This window comes from Pelophylax lessonae (genome assembly GCF_965119305.1).
Source record: "Pelophylax lessonae genome assembly, chromosome: 10".
NCBI classification, from domain to species: Eukaryota; Metazoa; Chordata; class Amphibia; order Anura; family Ranidae; genus Pelophylax; species Pelophylax lessonae.
The window spans coordinates 75,526,729-75,545,241 of record NC_138777.1 but is presented as its reverse complement, the minus strand read 5'-3'; the positions used below and the strand labels follow the sequence as shown (position 1 = coordinate 75,545,241).

Here is an 18,513-nt window from a genome sequence, read left to right as displayed (position 1 = left end):
CTACATTACTTTTTTTGGTAACAAAGTAATGTAACTAGTTACAATACTAATATTGGTAACTACACTACTTTACTAGGCTATAGGAAGTAACTACACTAATAGGCTATAGGAACGCGCTTTCCTGCGTTACCCAAGCCGTGCGATACAATCGTTATTTCAAAGAATAGAGAGGAATGAAGTTTATGACTTTTTGTTGCACTTTGTGTTTTATTCTGTTTTTTTCAGGTTTTGTTCTCATGTTTCCCAAAGCCTGTGTTTATACAATAAACTCTATGCAGAAAGAGTGTCATGTATCTTCTTCTACACGGCCAATTAACCAATTGCCGACTGCCTAACGTAGATCTACGTCGGCAGTCAGCCCCTCACAGGCAAAGCGACGTAGGTCTACGTCGCTAGCCTGTGAGGGTCTAGGGAGCAAGCGCACGCCGCCGGAGGCGCGCTCCCGCGCGGTCACGGACCCCCCGCGCGTGTGACCGGCAGACCCGATGTCCGCTGGTCACTCTGCGATCGTCGGGGGAGAGGGAGAAAGTCAGGCGGCTTGTGTAAACAAGCTGCCTGTCATTCTCCCCTGTGTATGAAGGATGATCATACGGTTCTACTATGTAGAACCGTTGATCACTGTTCATACATCTGAAGCCACAGCCAATCACAGTAGAAAGCACGCCCCTAGGGACACACATAGCCCCCTCCCTTTCAAAAAAAAGTTAACCCCTTAACTGCCAGTGTATTTTTACAGTAACAGTGCATATGTATAGCACTGATTACTGTAGAAATGTCACTGGTAACCCCAAAAGTGTCAAAAATGTCAGTCATGGGTCCGATCTGTCCACCGCAATGTCGCAGTACCGCAAAAAAAATCGCAGATAGCCGCCATTACGCGTTAAAAAAAAACAACAAAAATGACAAAAATCTTTCCCTTTGTTAGTAAACGCGATAACTTTTGCGCAAACCAATCAAAATACGCTTTTTGCGATTTTTTTTACCAAACATAGGTAGCATAAAACAAATTGGCCCAAAATGTTAAAAAATTTAGATTTTTACATTTTTTTGGGGGGGAATTTCATATAAAAAAATGTGAAAAATATTGCTATTTTTGCAAAATTTACTCTATTTTTTGTTTATAGCGCATGATCAAAAAATCGCACAGGTGATCAAATACCACCAAAAGAAAGCTCTGTTTGTGGGAAAAAAAGGACGCCAAATTCGTTTAGATACAGCGTCGCACGACCGCGCAATTGTCCGTTAAAGTCACGCAGTGCCGAATCGCAAAATAGGCCCTGGTCAGGAAGGGGGTAAAATCTTCCGGGGCTTAAGTGGTTAAGAAAGAGGAAAGTAAAGTAATAAGTAGTGAAGTTACTTTTCAAATGCAGTAACTAGTAAAGTAATCTCGTTACCATTTACAGAAGTAACTAGTAACTAGTTTTATTTTTTGAGTAACTACCCCAACACTGATGATGAGCACCTTGAGAATTCATTGAGAATTGCTACTCCATCCAAGATATTGATGTGTTTGTTTATGAAAAACAGTGTCAAATATTGCACTAGTTTTATGTTGCCTGCTTTTCCTTTTATAATAAAAAATATTTAAAAAAATGATGTTTTGTTACTCAGGGGAACATTATCTACATTAGTGATCGTTAACTTGTCATCTACCTGACTTTTTCTGCTCATCAGCTATCCTTATTATTAGTGTATTTTATGTGTGGTCCAAAACACTTCCTCTTCTTCCAATGTGGTCATGGAAGGTCAAAAGGTTGGATACCCGTGGTTTACAACATATTTCCTATTACTATCCCAACTCTAGTTACATTAATTTTTTGTGGGTTTTTTTCCCCTGTTTGTAGCATGTAGGAGAGAAAAACGAAACTTTCCCTATCCACTCCTCCTTTCCCTCCCACCAGCTAACACTACCACATCCCTTCCAGTAATTCACAAACACATTTCTGAACAGAGCTCTGCAGCAAGTCTTCTACTCTGTCCTCTGCTACCTAGGAGTGATGGATACCAACAATTATTCCGGTGAACCACACTCTCCACCTACATACAACAGCCGTGGCTATGAGCCGGTGAAAGGAGGGATAGAGTTCCAGAATATCCCAAGCCCACAGATGCAATCCACTGTGGTGACAATAACACCTGAGGTTCCCGCTGTCCGTGATCACATTATTTGGTCTTTCTTCAATGCCATGTATTTGAACTTCTGCTGCCTCGGATTCATCGCCCTTGTATTTTCTGTCAAGGTAAGAGGGAGTCTTCAGGCTTCATGCCAAGAATGTACAAGTTGTTGTTACGCTCATATCGCGCTAAAAAAATTTGGTGTGGCATTTGAGCTCCTTCGAGACTTAACGATTCATCATTCTGATTAAAGTGGGTGATGATTCCCAATTCATAGCTGTTTTTTAGTGGACAAATCATCTTTGATGTAAAATATGTTCCACTGTACTTAACCAAGTGAGATTTTAACGGCACTTTTTGTATACATGTGAAAATCATATTTTTTTTTTTGCTAGAAAAGTACTTAATTATATTTATTTTTTTGAACCTCTTAACGACTGCCTGCAGCAGTTTTACTGCGACAGGTCGGCTCTGTCCCGCAAAGCGCCGTAACTGTACGTCGATTCGCGGGACCGCTAACAGGGGCTCTACAGGGGAAGCCGATCAGCGAGTCCGGCGGCTGCGATCGCTCTTCGTGGAGACAGAACGGCGGTCTGCCGTTGTAAACACAGCAGACCGCTGTTCTGTCAGCTATGAACATGGGGATCCTGTGTTCCTCGTATTTAGGATTACAGGTCTCTGTGCTCATTAGTGATGAACTGAACATCCCCCTGTTCGGTTTGCACCAGAACACCGCGAACAGGGCAAAAGTTTGTTCAAACAATCGAACTCCATTGAAGTCTTTGGGACTCGAACGTCAAAAATCAAAAGTCCTCATTTTAAAGGCTTAAATGCGAGTTATTGCCCAAAAAATGTGTATGGAGGTCTGGGTACTGACTTGGGAAACATGTACCAATGCAAACATTTTTTTTTAAATTATCCTTTTTAAAGGGGGTAAATCCTTCTGGTCCAGAAGTGGTTAAAACAGAGGCATTAGAGAATACATTGGTGGATTTTGCAATTTTTTATGTCACACGGTATTTGCGCAGCGTTTTTTCAAACAACATTTTTGGGGAACAAAATATACTTTTTAAAATTTGAATGCAAAAAAAAAAAACACAATACATGATCCAATTTTTTTTGTAAAATATAAAAGATGATGTCATGCCAAGTAAATAGATACCAAACGCGTTCAATTGCGCGCGCTTATACCTCAGCGACAAACATCGTAAGTTTTACTATCCATAGGCGACGCTTTAAAAGGGTTACCACTTTATATCTACAGAGAAGGTCTAGTGCTAGAATTACTGCCCATGATCTGATGTTCATGGCAAAACCTCACATATTTGGGACAAACGCAGTTTTATTTTATTTTTACGTTGTTGCTTTTTTTTTTTGATCACTTTTATTGCTGTCACAAGGAATGAAAACATCTTTGTAACAGCAATAGGCACATAACAGGTACTCTTTATGGAGGAAGCTGGCGTCAATAAGACCCCAAATCCCTCCTTTCCATTTGAAAGCATTTCAAATGCCAAGAACGGTGTTTTCGAGTACTTTCGATGTTCAAAAAATGCTGCAGATGATAGCCAGGTAAACCTGAAGTGATATCATGACGTTGCTTCCAGGTTACTATAGGGCAGTCTTTGTATGGGTCTCCTGGCAGCCAGCAGACGTGCCTGCTGGTAGCTCGGGTCTTCCGGTGGGACAGGAGAGCCTGAGAGAGCTGTGAAAGCGATGGGATGTCCCCTCGGTGGTTAAAGAGGAGATTCACTCTGGAAAAAAAAATTAAAAGTCAACAGCTACGAATCCTGTAGCTGCTGACTTTTAATAAAAGGACACTTACCTGTCCAGAGATCCATTGCCGTCCTAACCCGGGCTAGTTCTACACTAGCCTTTGGGTTTCCGGTGCTGGCATCATAACTGTGGGCAGCTGGCTGCGCTGCTAGCAGCTTCACAGCCGGCTGCTCACCGTGCATGCGCGTGCAGTGCTGGGCTTTGTGAATTACTCCTCTGTGTGTGACCTGTGACATGTCCCAGAAGACTGCAGGTAGGGAGGAAGGGAGGAAGGAGAACTTCTCCCCGGATCGCCTAGGCAATTAGAGCAGAAGTGGGAGTGAGTACCTGTCAAAACCAGGTACCCGCCCCCCCCCCTCAAAAAAAAAAAAATGACATGCCAAATACGGCAGGGGAGGAGGAGAGGAGGACTTAAAGCAGTACTTCCCCTTTTGGGTGGAGTTCCACTTTAAAAGAGATGTATGTCTAAAGCTGATTTGCCCATACTTCCCCAGTGGGTTAGATGAGTGCACTTATTCTGCACTCCTGTGACCCAGATTCAGCTGACAGTGAGCTAAAGCCCTCTTTTGGCTGACATCAAAGAGCGAGTCTAGGCTCTGCAAGGATCCTGACAATAATGTCTGAATCCACCCAGATGCCTAGACCAGCAGTTCGATCAGCCTCTCGGTGTGTCGCTGAGAGCCTGAGCCAGCTGCTCTCTTCCCCACCACAGCCTAAAGCTCCTGTGAATGCTGGAGGGGCAGAGCAGAGCGCCAGTGACCAACAGTCACCGCTCTCTGCTCAATGAAGACGGAGGACTGAGTGATCAGCAGTCTTTAATCACTCAGTTCTCAGTGTAAAGGCAGCAGAGGACAGCTGCAGGATTGGGTCAATGCTGCATCTACATAGGTGAATATGTATGTTTATTTTTTTCAAATCTCGCATGTCTCTTTTAAACTCAGTGCATGTTAGTCACATACCGGTAGCGAGATAGTGATAGGCTGCCCATGATTGGCTCAAAGATAAGTCCAATTTCCCACATGACTTTGATAAATGGTCCATATGATATCCTAGGTTTCTGGCAGTTGGAGACAATTATCAAACAAAGAAAGTTTCCAACTTGTTGAAAACTTTTCTTCTGATCAGGCTTAATTCTTTACCCTTGTATGGGAGGAGTAAAGTACTGCATGTGCGCACTTATGTGCATGAATCATGGTGGTCCCAGATCTCAAAGCTATTCGGTCAAGGACAGGCAGATACCTCCCCACCCATTGGAGGTATTTGATCCTCTGTAGGAAAACTTAAACATGAATGTATTTTCGTGTATTCTATAAAGCTTTATATATGCTACAATCAGCTTGCTTGGAGCACTTTAAGAATACTTCAGCTGCAGATTGAACTTGCTCAATACACGCTTTAATAGGAGTGCTGAATGTAGCTTTAAAGGGATCCTGTCACCATGCTTCACTTTTTAAACGAGAACCGTGTAGCAGTAGAGGGTAATAAGTGCTTGCATGTTTTGCCATTTTGTTAAATATTTTTTTTTTCATGTTGGCCATACACAGTTAGATTTTTACTCCAATGTTCATAGAAAATCATTTGTCAGGACATTCTTTCTTGCCATCATTGATATAACCAATGCCATTTAAAGTAATTGTAAAGTCTCGTTTTTAAGAAAATAAAAAACATGTTATACTTACCTCCTCTGTGCAGTTGGTTTTGCAGAGAGCTGCCCGGATCCTCCTCTTCCCGGGTCCCTCTTTGCTGCTCCTGGCCCCTCCCTCCTGTCGAGTGCCCCCACAGCAAACAGCTTGCAATAGGGCAACCAAGCCAAGCTGCAGCTCAGTGTGTCCATTCAGACACAGAGCCGTGGTTTGGCCCCGCCCCCTCTCTCCTGATTGGCTAACTGGCTTTGATTGACATCCACAGGCAGGGCTGCTATTTGAAATCAAAGAGCCCCGTACATTCTATCTGGCAGCTCCCCCCTAAACAAGACCATATTTTAACTAAAAATACACTAAAATCATTATATATATATTTCTTATTTTTACAATTTTCTATTTTTTTTTTTACAGGACAGGGAAGCCTGCAGCGCTGCGGTAAGGGAGGGGGCAGCACAGTAAAGGGGGACACACGGGGAGGGGGGGATCAGAAGCAGGCAGAATAAGGAGGGGGATCGGTGTCGAAGCAATTGCAAGAATGATGCCCTGGGTCTGTGTCTCTCCCTGCAGCAGCTGAAAGCTGGCAGGAAGGGGCGAAACTGGCTTTTAGCTGCTGCCTGCACGCACAGGGCTACCTTCTGTAATTGCCTCTCCGCCCAACCCCACTGATTCCCCGTGCTGTTGGGGCCCCCCTGTGTGCCCTGGGCCCCTACAGGAGGACTGGTGGTCCACCCTAGCTGCGGCCCTGTCCACAGGAGCCAATGCCCCCGTGACTGTATCTCAGCCAATCAGGAATGGGAGTCCCGGACGGCCAAGGGACTCGTGGACGACGCTGGACAGAGATGGGGGACAGGCAGGGCTTTTTTTCTCCGAGAATAGATGCAGGTATATCCCTCTTCTGAGTCACTCCTTGTCTCCACCCCCTACCCACCTCTGAGCGCTGTCCTTTGGTTCCACCCTCTACCACCTCTCAGTACCCCCATTTTAGAGAATACAGAACCAAGTATCATGTTGTGGTTCTAGGTAATTTGTATGGAATTTGTTAATGATAACTAGAAAAGCAGTAAAATAGATCCCCTGGGATCAGCAACAATAGACCCCCCCCCCCAACAATAGATCCCCTAAGCAACAATAAATCTTCCCCTGCAACAATTGCCCCCCCCCCCCCCCAATAAATCCTCCCCTGCAACAATAGACCCTCCCCAACAACAATAGCCCCCCCAGAAACAATAGTTACACCAAGCAACAATAAATCCTCCACTGCAACAGTAGCCCCACCCACAACAAAATGCCTTCCAGCAACAATAGATTCACCCTAGCAACAATAGATCCCCCAGCAGCCAGCATCAATAGGCCCTTCAGCTCACCTCACTGACCCCAGAACCTCTTTGCCATTGCATACATTCAGACTGCAGGTGTCGGAACTGCGTTCCCCCGCGTTCCCACTGAAAAAAAGCCTTGGGCACAGGTAAGTATTAGGGGGTGCAGGGGAGGCTGCTGCACACAGAAGGCTCTTTATCCTATTGCATAGAATGCGTTAAGATAAAAAAAAAAACCTTCTGCCTTTACATCTCCTTTAAAAACCTTTTTTTATCCAGACCTGCTATTTAAATAGAATCCCAGACGTCCTGGATGAAATAGGGTTCATTACAATATGAACGATTTTTCCCTAAAGAAAACAACTTTCACAATTAGAATTTAATTTGTTCAAAAAATATTTTCCATCCTGCTCTTTTGAATCTTCTAGCCACAACAGTCAAACTGGAACACAGATTTTACCTTGAAAACCATTAGAAAATTGAAGAAATTCCTGATGATGTAATTGTCATTTTCTGTCTGTGCAGACGCCCTGCTCCTGCCCCTCCCTCTGCTGCTACATAGACAGACAGCAGGAGCCTGCATAGCAAATAATAGGATTTACGGCAAAATCTGTCATCTGTGTACCCATAAGGTAATTAAATAGAAGTGCCATTTGGCACAGAGTCACTAATGCACAAAAATATGAAAAGGGCAGGGCATGAACGTCATATGTGTCCAGCGTTAAGATGGATCGGCCAAATTTCAATCAGCTCTTGTTCTCCCCAGCTCGCTGGCTAAATACAACCTAACCGTATATGGCTAGACACTGTGTGTGAGCTCCTAATATTAGCCTCTCCACCCTGTCACCTGATAAATTAGAGCCTTAAGCAAAAATAAATGATAGCAGGGGAATATTAAAGAGCATTACCTGAGTGACAGTTTTAAGCCTTCATTAAGGCTGTTGTTGCATCCAAGATAGTGGCACCCAGCTGCAGTGTCTGACCTGTTGCATATCATATTATTATCAATAATCACAGGGAGACTAAATGCACAAAACAAGGGGCTTTGACATCCTATAGAATATTGTTGCTGATATTATTGGTATGGTGACAGGGATGGGCTCAGGCAAGAGGCGTATCATGTAATCAGTGGGCCCGTGTGCAAGATAAAAAGCGGTCCCTAGGCAAAGGAAAGTGGAGGAAATGTGGGCGTGGCTTAAATTGTGCTAAATATTGGGCGTGGCATAAAGGGGTGTGGTTTAATAGAGTCTTAGATGCATGTACAGGGAAGGAGTGCGGAGTGTAAAGAAGTGGGTAATATGTACAGGAGAGGAGTGTGGAGTGTATGGCGGGGGGTAGTATATGCAGGAGAGGAGTACAGAGTGTATGGAGGTGGGTAGTATGTACAGTAGAGAAGTGTGGAGTGTATGGTGGTGGGTAGTATGTACAGTAGAGGAGTGTGGAGTGTATGGAAGTGGGTAGTATATGCAGGAGAGGAGTGCGGAGTGTATGGAGGTGGGTAGTATGTACAGGAGAATAGTACACAGTGTATGGAGGTGGGTAGTATGTACAGGAGAGGAGTACAGAGTGTATGGAAGTGGGTAGTATGTACAGGAGAGGAGTGTGGAGTGTATGGTGGTGGGTAGTATGTACAGTAGAGGAGTGTGGAGTGTATGGAGGTGGGTAGTATATGCAGGAGAGGAGTGCGGAGTGTGTGGAGGTGGGTAGTATGTGCAGGAGAAGAGTGTGGAGTGTATGGAGGTGGGTAGTATGTGCAGGAGAGGAGTGTGGAGTGTATGGAGGTGGGTAGTATGTGCAGGAGAGGAGTGTGGAGTGTATGGAGGTGGGTAGTATGTGCAGGAGAGGAGTGTACAGTGTATGGAGGTGGGTAGTATGTGCAGGAGAGGAGTGTATAGTAGTGGGTAGCATGTACAGGAGAGGAGTGCGGAGTGTATGGAGGTGGGTTGCATGTGCAGAAGAGGAGTGCAGAGTGTATGGAGGTGGGTAGTATGTGCAGAAGAGGAGTGCAGAGTGTATGGAGGTGGGTAGTATGTGCAGAAGAGGAGTGCAGAGTGTATGGAGGTGGGTAGTATGTACAGGAGAGGAGTGTGGAGTGTATGGTGGTGGGTAGTATGCGCAGGAGAGGAGTGTGGAGTGTATGGAGTTGGGTAGTATGTACAGTAGAGGAGTACGGAGTGTATAGTGGTGGGTAGTATGTGCAGGAGAGGAGTGTGGAGTGTATGGAGTTGGGTAGTATGTACAGTAGAGGAGTACGGAGTGTATAGTGGTGGGTAGTATTTGCAGGAGAGGAGTGTGGAGTGAATAGTAGTGGGTAGCATGCACAGGAGAGGAGTGCGGAGTGTATGGAGGTGGGTAGTATGTGCAGGAGAGGAGTGTATGGAGTTGGTAGTATGTGCAGGAGAGGAGTGTGGAGTGTATGGAGTTGGTAGTATGTGCAGGAGAGGAGTGCAAAGTGTATAGAGGTGTATTTTTTTATTTTTTATTTAATTTTTTCAAAATGCATTTTTGGGGGCCAGTGGATGGTATCAGTTTTTTAGTGAACAGTGTCATTAGGGCAGTGGATGGTGTCAGTAGTTTTTTCTATTTCTTTTATTATTATTATTTTTTTTTTTTTTACAATTTTTTTTTTTATTATTGTTTTATTAATAATTTTTTTAATATTTTTTTTCCTCTTCACAGTGCTTCTGGGGATGGTGGTGGGGGGATATATCATGTTTGTGATTTTTCACTTATCTTTAGGTCTAAAATATGCATTTTAACGTAAGCCAAAAACAAAAACGACTCTGGCAGCCAAAGGGTTAAACAAGCTTTTAGAAGGCTTTAGCCACAGAGAAGCTATAATTGAACAATGGCAAACAATCCAAAGCTTTAAAAGGTTAGTTGACAATAATTTTGTGCAGATACCAGAGAGATAAATTACCCATTAGCTTCCCAGAATGTTTTTTCCTGAAAGATTGTTCCCAGCGCTTCCTGCCTACCAAGGTCATTTTGGTGCAATCATAGGCTATGGCATATTTTACGTTAGTTAAACTAGATGAGCAAAGCTTCATTGCTGGGAGGAAAAGGAAGCACCGTTTCTAAAGGGTAATCTTGTCAGTGGAGTTCCCTAAAATCTAAGAACAAAATAGGTGATTTAGCATTATTTAATTAAACCTGGGTGCCCTGTATGGTGCCTTACAGCAAGGGTTAGACCCTTAGGGGTTGGTTTACTAAAGGCAAATAGATTGTGCACCTTGCAAAGTGCAGTTGCACTCTGCAAGAGCAGTTGTTCCAGAGCTTAGTAAATGAGGTTAAAGCCTCACTTTGCAAAGCATACCCAATCACATGCAAGGAAAATAAAAAAAGGCAGCATTTTTGGTTGCACGTAATTGAATGATGGAAGTCAGCAAAGCTTCTGCTCATTTACTAAACTCTGGAGCAACTGCTCATGCAGAGGGCAGCTGCACTTTGCAAGTGCACAGTCTATTTCCCTGTAGTAAATCAATCCCTTAGAAACATCTTTTTGCCCTTAGCATGCAACTACTTCGTTCAGTTCATGCTGAGAAAATTTACAGTAGAAAGTTATGTCCCAAAACCTCTGGATTAGGGTTTAATCTAGTGATCGACCGATATAGTTTTTTGTTTCTTTTTTTGCCGATACCGATACCAATATTTTGACCACTGAATATCAGTATCGGCCGATAGTGGCTGATATTTTTGTACATTTTTTTAATCACTTGACAGGTACTCTTGTGGAGGGATTTGGAGGTCTAAAAGAACCCAAACCCCTCCTCTGCACTTAAAAGCATTCAAAACGCCAAGTTTGGCTGTTTTGAATGCTCTCATTTCTTTGAATCTGGTGCCGAGTACCCGGAAGTGTTGTCATGACATCACTTTTGAGTTTATACATGGAGACCCAATCAGAGCCAAATGCGGCTTTGATCAGGTCTTCAGCAGCCGTGCGGGGACAGGAGACCCGGACGAGCCACGGAAGGTGGCGAGAGGGGAGGGGGGGACGGTGGCGAGAGGGGGGACGCCCCCTCCCGCTCCTTGTCCTGACAGCCGAGTGGCTTCTCAGCCTCATCGGTTGTCATTACAAGAAAGCCGACTGTCGGCTATGGACGCCGGTACCGGAGTGATGCCTCTAGCTGCAGACATCACTCCGGTACAGCACTTTCCCGGAATATCGGCAATATCGGTAACCTCAGGGCCGATATATCCGGAAAAGTGCATATCGGCCCCCAATATATCAGGCTTTGCCGATAATCGGTCGATCCCTAGTTTAATCCCTAATACACACAGTCATAAATTGTAACCTGAGCAAAGATCCTATCAAAGCCCTTTTAAATAAACACATCCAGGTCGGATATCCAACATAACATGGCAAAAATGATGAGTATTAAATTCCGTGCTACAAAAGGTAGCCCAATCATGGAAATCACCCACACTGAGTTATCAAGAGGTAAGAACACGACTAAATGGCACTATGATCAATTAAAAATTAACATCTATCTCTGTAGATATGCATGAGAAATTCCTAAAAATGTATGACAAAGATGACCAGAAGGTTGCTCAGCCAACAGGGATAGGGAATTCCTCCTTTTCATTGATTCAAATGTTGTGCCCCCTCCAACTCCCCCCCACCCCACACACAAGCTCTTTCCATGCTCCCTATAGCCCTTTTGGATTTTCCATAGCTTTTTTTTTACATAATTTTTCTGTAGCACTTACCCCTGAAGGAGCCACTTTTTTCTCCGGTCTCCTGTTCCCAGTGCCCATGACTTTTCAAGCAGCACCACTCTCTCCAACATACCAGAGGGTGGCTATTTATTGCACAATGAAGAATAACTAAACAATCAGAATGGAAACTGGCAATAAACACTTCAACAAGTATGTGAAACAGTTGCAAAAAAAAATAATTTGCAATTAATATAAACAAGCAGACCAGTGACTGACCCCTTATGCCTAAACTATAAGAGGCCTTGTTTAAAGGGAGATGCTTGCACAATGGTCCAGCGGTCTTTGGCAAGCCCTCCTCTACTGACCAGTACGTTGGGGCCCAAAACCAGCATTGGAGCGCTCAAAATTAGTTCAGTACAAACCGGGATATAGGTGCCAGAATGACGTCCGCATTAGGAAAAACTATTCATTTGTCATATCATGTCACATGTTACACCCTTTTTCATACATGCCCCCCTCCCCTCCCCAGATCCCTACTGTGACAGAAGCCTGGGGATCTTCTCCCTGTGTCTGCTGACAAAATTAAAAAAAGACACAGCTGTGCAGGGCTCCATCCACCTGGTTGCATCACTCAGTCACAGTCCTCTATGAATAGAAAACTACAAGGTCCTTTGCGACTCCGAGCTTGTAGTTTTCAATTAACTACTATGGTGCTGTGAGCTCTATGGTAGTTCATTGAGTCATCCTGTCAGAATCTATGGGCTTCTATGGGCTTCCTTATATGAGTTACGAGCGAGACGATACACTGACAGATCTGCAGGAGACCTGCATGGAATCAGCGATCTGCTGATTCCTGGTGCAATGCTTTAAAGGCTCCCAAAACAAAAAAAATAATAACTGCACATTTTTTTAACCTGCAAAAAAAAATGTGCATTTATTATTTTTTGTCAAAAGGTGAAATTATTCTTTAACCATTTACGGACTGCCCACCGTGAATTTAAGTCGGTTTGTTACGTTAAATACCGGGTTTATGGAAGCAGATAGCTGCTATAACCCTGGTATTTTTTTGAACGGCAGGCGGACGGCTTTAACATAAGGGTGGTCCCAGCGGATTCACCATGGGATCACCTTTATGGGCGGCGGTAGAGGTGCCCCCCCCCCAGACCCGTCAGTAGCAGGGAAAATGATCCGGTCCGCTGTCTCCTCAGGCAGGAAGTCGAGTGAGGGCAAGATCGCTTCCTAGCAACGGATTTAAAGAGCCCCCTTTCTTTCATCATGAAAATAATGACTTTTTTTTTCTTTTTTAGTGTGGATGTGAGATCTGAGGTCTTTTTGACCCCAGATCTCACATTAAAGAGGTCCTGTCATGCTTTTTTCTACATTCCTTGTAATAGGAATAAAAGTGATCAAAAACATTTTTTTTAAAAAAGAGTGTTAAAATAAAAAATAAAAGATAAAATAAATAGGAAGGAAAAAGTGCCCTGTCCCCGTTAGCTCGCTTGCAGAAGCGAATGCATACGCAAGTCGCGCCCACATATGTAAACGGTGTTCAAACCAAGCATGTAAGGTATCGCCGCGATAATTAGAGCGAGAGCAATCATTTGAGTCCTAGACCTCCTCTGTAAATCTAAACTGGTAACCTGTAGATTTTTTTAAAATGTCGCCTATGGGGATTTTTAAGTACCAATATTTGTCGCCATTTGAAGCATGACATGTTGAGTATCTATTTACTCAGCGTAACATTATCTTTCACATTATAGAAAAGAATAGGCTAACGTTACTGTTTTCTTATTTTTTAATTAAAAAAGTGTATTTTTTTCCACAAAAATTGCGTTTGTAAGACCACCGCGCAAATATGGTGTGATAAAAAATATTGCAATGATCTCCATTTTATTCTCTAGTGTCTCTACTCCAAAAAAATATATAATGTTTGAGGGTTCTAAGTAATTTTCCAGCAAAAAAATAATAATTTTAACTTGTAAACAAGTGTCAGAAAAAGGCCCGGTCCAGAAGTGATTAAGTAAGGTGTGGTAGGGTACGATAAACAACCAGGAAAATTCTGCGCTACATGTGCTTAAATAGATTATGTGATAAGTGAAAATTGGTGGTATAAATAAGAAGCTTGCACAGACCCATAGAAAAAAAAGTCCTAAAACAATACAAGATAAATGTTTAGCGCTAGTAATAATATGTGTCCAAACTAATGATCAATACATATACATATGAATCCAGGATGAAAAATAAAAGTGCAAAAGGTCCATATAAAAGTCCATAAATATTAAATAAAAAAGGGAAATGAATCCAATGGTGTAAAAAACTTGTGCTTAAGGGAGAACCACAAGTACCAGCATGCAGATGGAGATAGCAATCTTCTCACGGCAAAACAGGAAGAAGCCACCAGTGGAATATGTACAGACAAATAGCCCCCTTACCAGATAAAAATGGCCTCCAAATTAATGGAAAAGCCAATCACACTTGAGGGGGATTAAACCCACCAGGTAAAGATTGTCAGAAACGTCCGTTCAAGTACACTTTAGAACAGGGCAATTCTCAGATGATAAGGACTGGTATCAGTTCTTCAATATCGCAGGTGTAGATTTACTGAAATTTCTTATTACCCAGGCTGGCCGGCTCCCTCAGAAGCCAGCTCTTGTGCACGGTGTCCACTCCAGCAGAAAACTGTCCCCAAAGCGCTGTGTAAGTGTGTCACCTCTCCTGTACTACCTTCAGTTCACACCCCTCCCGTGTTGAGTATTTCATATTTATGGACTTTTATATGGACCTTTTGCACTTTTATTTTTCATCCTGGATTCATATGTCATACCTGCCAACTGTCCCGTTTTTCCCAGGACAATCCCGGCAAATAGGAGCCTGTCCCGGGTAATTTACATTGTCCCTGTTAATCAGGGACAATGTTAATCATTAAAAAATTTTTTTTCAATTTTGTTCCACACAGTGTCGCTCTCACCCCAGCTAGGTGTTGTAGTTCTGGCAGCAGGTTGTCTCTCTCTCGGTGCTTGCTCACTCTTCCCGCCTGTCACAAATTTAACGTGTCAGGGTGACAGCATGGTGCACTTTCCGAAATCCGCCAGCAGGGGGAGGCAGAGCACCTTCCGACAAGCTGACACTTTAGAATTGCAGGGAATTGTGATGAGAATTTTAAACTTTAGGCAGAAGTAGTGCATCTGAATGGGAGACTTATTCCAACTCTGCTACTTTGGCCTCAAGTTTTCAATTCCATTTTCAAATTCCATTAATTCTCTCTTTATGAAGTAGACCCTATAATCTGATAAGTAGGCGGAGAGTAATTATGCAGAGTGGGCGGAGCTTCGGGGAAGTGGGTGTGGTAAGTAATTGATAGCTGTGCCCCTGGAAATTCTTTTCAAATGTTGGCAACTATGATATGTATATGTAGGGATCATTATTTTATGACACATATTATTACTAGCGCTACACGTTTATCTTGTATTGTATGGTAGGGTATGGCCAGCTGCCCTCCACCAACTCCTAGGTTGATGATCTGTCTCCTGCCGCTCCCCATCATGGGGATCAGAAATGTCAGCTGCAGTGATGTCCTCTCTATGATCAATAGGCGACACCAGGCTCGACAGTGATGTCCTCACAAACCAGGAGATGTCCCCTACTCAGTCTCTCTGCATCCCTGACACTGTGGCACATGGCCCAACAGCAGCCTGCTACACTGTGTGTGTGTCCCAACACATTTTCCCTAACACCCCCCCCCCCCCAGCCCAGGACCATTCCTTCCTTTTTCTCTCTCCAAAGCCCTTGAAATGCTGGGACCAGGACATGGAGTAAGGTTCAGTCTCCTTGGGGACTACATTCCCCACGATACAAACAAACAGCAACTGCCCCAACCTATAACTGGACTTAACAGCACCTTACACACAAGTCACAGTTCCTTCCAGCAGGCTCAGTCCTTCCCAGAATTCTTAGCATCACAGCCTCTGTTTTCCCTAGGTGATGGATGGAGGGCTTCCACCAGCTCTCTCTATGGCTGCATTTAGTCCTGCATACAGTACATATTGGCTCAACCAAAATGGCCACCCCCAGTTTTGAAGATCCTTCATAGCCGAGAATTGTTTATGGTCTTCCCCAAATTGGTCACTGCAGCTCAGCATTGCAGACAATTCATGTAACCCTCCTCGTGTCACATATCCAGGGATTCCAATAGGATTCAAATACCTTTATTTCCAAAAGTTGCAAATGATGACACCAAAGACACCAGCGTGAAGTCACGTAGATGCGTTTCACACATACATCTTGTGCTTAATCATGATTAAGCACAAGATGTATGTGTGAAACGCGTCTACGAGACTCCATGCTGGTGTCTTTGGTGTCATCATTTGCAACTTTTGGAAATAAAGGTATTTGAATCCTATTGGAATCCCTGGATGTGCGGCTAATTCTTTTCCTACAAGTGTTCCCACAGGGGCGGGCCGGGGCCAGCACTCTACTGGATATCCTATCTCCTGGCAATCACTACACACTATACACCTGGAGCAGTGTCTTTCCTTTCTTCAGTATCCTCGTGTCACAGGTAGGAAGCAAAGCTTCCAAACAAGTTAAAAATGATTGAAACCACAAGCAAACCTGGCTACACGTCTATATCCCTCTTCTGCTTTGTTCTTTCCTTTCACTTTTCAAAGGTAATACAGATGCAAAATATTATCATGCCAAAGCTACTCAAAGCCTTTTTGGGGATAACATTAGTCCTACCTTGCTAAAGCTTTCATATTTGAAACCCCACTGATTATCTCACCCAATAATGTTAACTGCATGATCTGGGTAGATCAGAGCTCCCGTGCTAGACACTATAAGTACCTCCTATTCCCCATACCTCCCCCCAAACTTACCACTCTATAAATAAAACACGCTACTCAAACTTGGAGTAAAAATGGCCGACATGGCCTTTTATTAAATAACACAATATATAAACATTGAAATAACAATATAACAATAACCCGGATTAATCTTGTTTGTAGGTCCTTGACAGTACCATATTAACCAACTTTTGTGTCTGTGTCACCATTTGGCTTAGTCACTTCCCCAGCCGATAAGCACTGCCTCGGAGACTAACACAGCCGACCTCAGACACCCACCTGTACCAATTAGAGGACGCCATACCTCAGATGGGTCTCCACCATTTTTTCCAAAAAAACAGTTTGATAAACCCCTGTCAAGGACCCTAAACCGCCCCCCTTAGAGCAAAAAAGACATACCCACCAGCAAAAGAATTCCCCCCACCGAAAAAACAAAACATAGGGCGGGAGGGAGGGACTTTCTTCCACGCTTTCTCCTACACGATTGACCTGACCCCTCCTACCCTGAAGCTATACTTCAACCACTCCACCCCCTACCCAAACCACTGACCAATAAGGTAAGTACCCTAACAGACCACCTACTTTTATCCCCCACTTGACCCTTACTGCACGTTTCACCTTTCACCCAGTCATGTATGCCCTCTGCTTAGTTCGTTCCTCCTAGCGCCGGGCATGTCTTTCTGTGTCATTAGAAAAAGGTCAAGAATTATTTTGATACTTCCCATAATCAATATGTGGATGTTTTATTGATATTGTATTTATATACTAAGTTTGAATAGTATATATGGCATATTTATCTACATTACTTACTTTGTATTTGTTAAATATAACATATTGAACAGTAGACTGCAGTGCCTGTTGCCTGTGTAGATTTGGCAGATTTGTGTTTTTATTATTTTCTTTGTTTTTTGTCTTGTAGTCCCGAGACAGGAAGCTGCTGAAAGACAAGCATGGTGCAATGAGCTATAGTTCCACAGCCCGTTCTTTAAACATTGCCGCCACAGCGCTCTCTATTTTGTTTACTATTATCATATTGGTCACCTTTATTATGAAGATCAAATACTTTATTGAGGTAATACAATCGAGCCAGAGAAATATGGAAGATAGACAAAGAAATGATTTTGGATTTGGATACGGAAACGGATATGGAAAGTAATAGCAGCTTGAGGGATGTAATTCTTGAGTGTCTTTGGCCTCTTATTCCTTTCAATTGTAACTACTCTTTTTACATTTATGAATGTTGGACTAAAATAATATTACACTGGCTGAAAGACTCCTGAATTTGTAAAAGAGTGTAAAGGTAGTCTGGCCATCACTTTATCAAGGAAAAGGTGACAAAGGTGACAATACTCTGTCCTTAGCTCCTTTGCTCATTCACACAATGTGGCCTGAGCATGCAACTGAACAAGCTTCAAAGCAGCTGTGAGATTCTTCATTCATTTCTGTGAATGACTGGGGAAATAATTAATGTGCATTGTGGATATATATAAGGATGGGTTGTGGTGGTTAGATATGCAGTGCATGATGCTATCTCTATGACTGTCACAGCTGCTTTGAACCTGGTTTACTTCTGGTGAAGGGTCATAACATTGACCTCCATCTAGAGACATAATTCACCGTCTCATGTGATTGAACCCTATTGATGTGAACATTCACTTACTTAGAATTGAGAGATTGACAATAGACAACTATAAATTCAATGCCTGTTTAAGACATATGTCCTCAAATCACTGAATGTGGGTCTTCACACAAGCAAAACAGGAGCAAATAAATCTGCCTGTTACCCACAGTTACTCATTCAAGTCAATCTAATCCAGTTGTCCACACTCTTTTCTTTCAAAAGGAAGCCTGTGAACCACCACAAGATGTCCACTATTACTTCTAATACAAAAAAACAATCTTCTTCTGTGCCTTTCTTGGATTTGTTTCACATTGTAAAATGAGGCATCTAATTGCCATACCACTATGTAACAAGACTGCCTCAGTGGCCTTAACTGTAAATGGACAGCAAGATGGTGGTTGGTGATGCTAACCAAAAAAGCCAGGGGAAATCAGATACCACTAAAATACAATTTAGTCTCCATTCACACTGGTACGACTTGTCAGGCGACTTGGTCAGCCTGACAAGTCACGCACCGTCACGTCCCATAGTGTAGTACAGGA

General features: G+C 43.2%; 1 protein-coding gene across 1 annotated transcript; it reads left to right on the top strand.

The window, feature by feature from the left end:
- Positions 1 to 1,915: 1,915 nt before the first annotated feature.
- Positions 1,916 to 17,621, top strand: LOC309565079 (interferon-induced transmembrane protein 1-like). The gene is made up of 2 exons (XM_082269839.1): positions 1,916 to 2,240; positions 17,270 to 17,621. The coding sequence occupies exons 1-2, from the start codon at positions 1,998 to 2,000 to the stop codon at positions 17,504 to 17,506; spliced, it is 480 nt and encodes a 159-aa protein (XP_082125965.1). The 5' UTR covers positions 1,916 to 1,997; the 3' UTR covers positions 17,507 to 17,621.
- Positions 17,622 to 18,513: the final 892 nt, after the last annotated feature.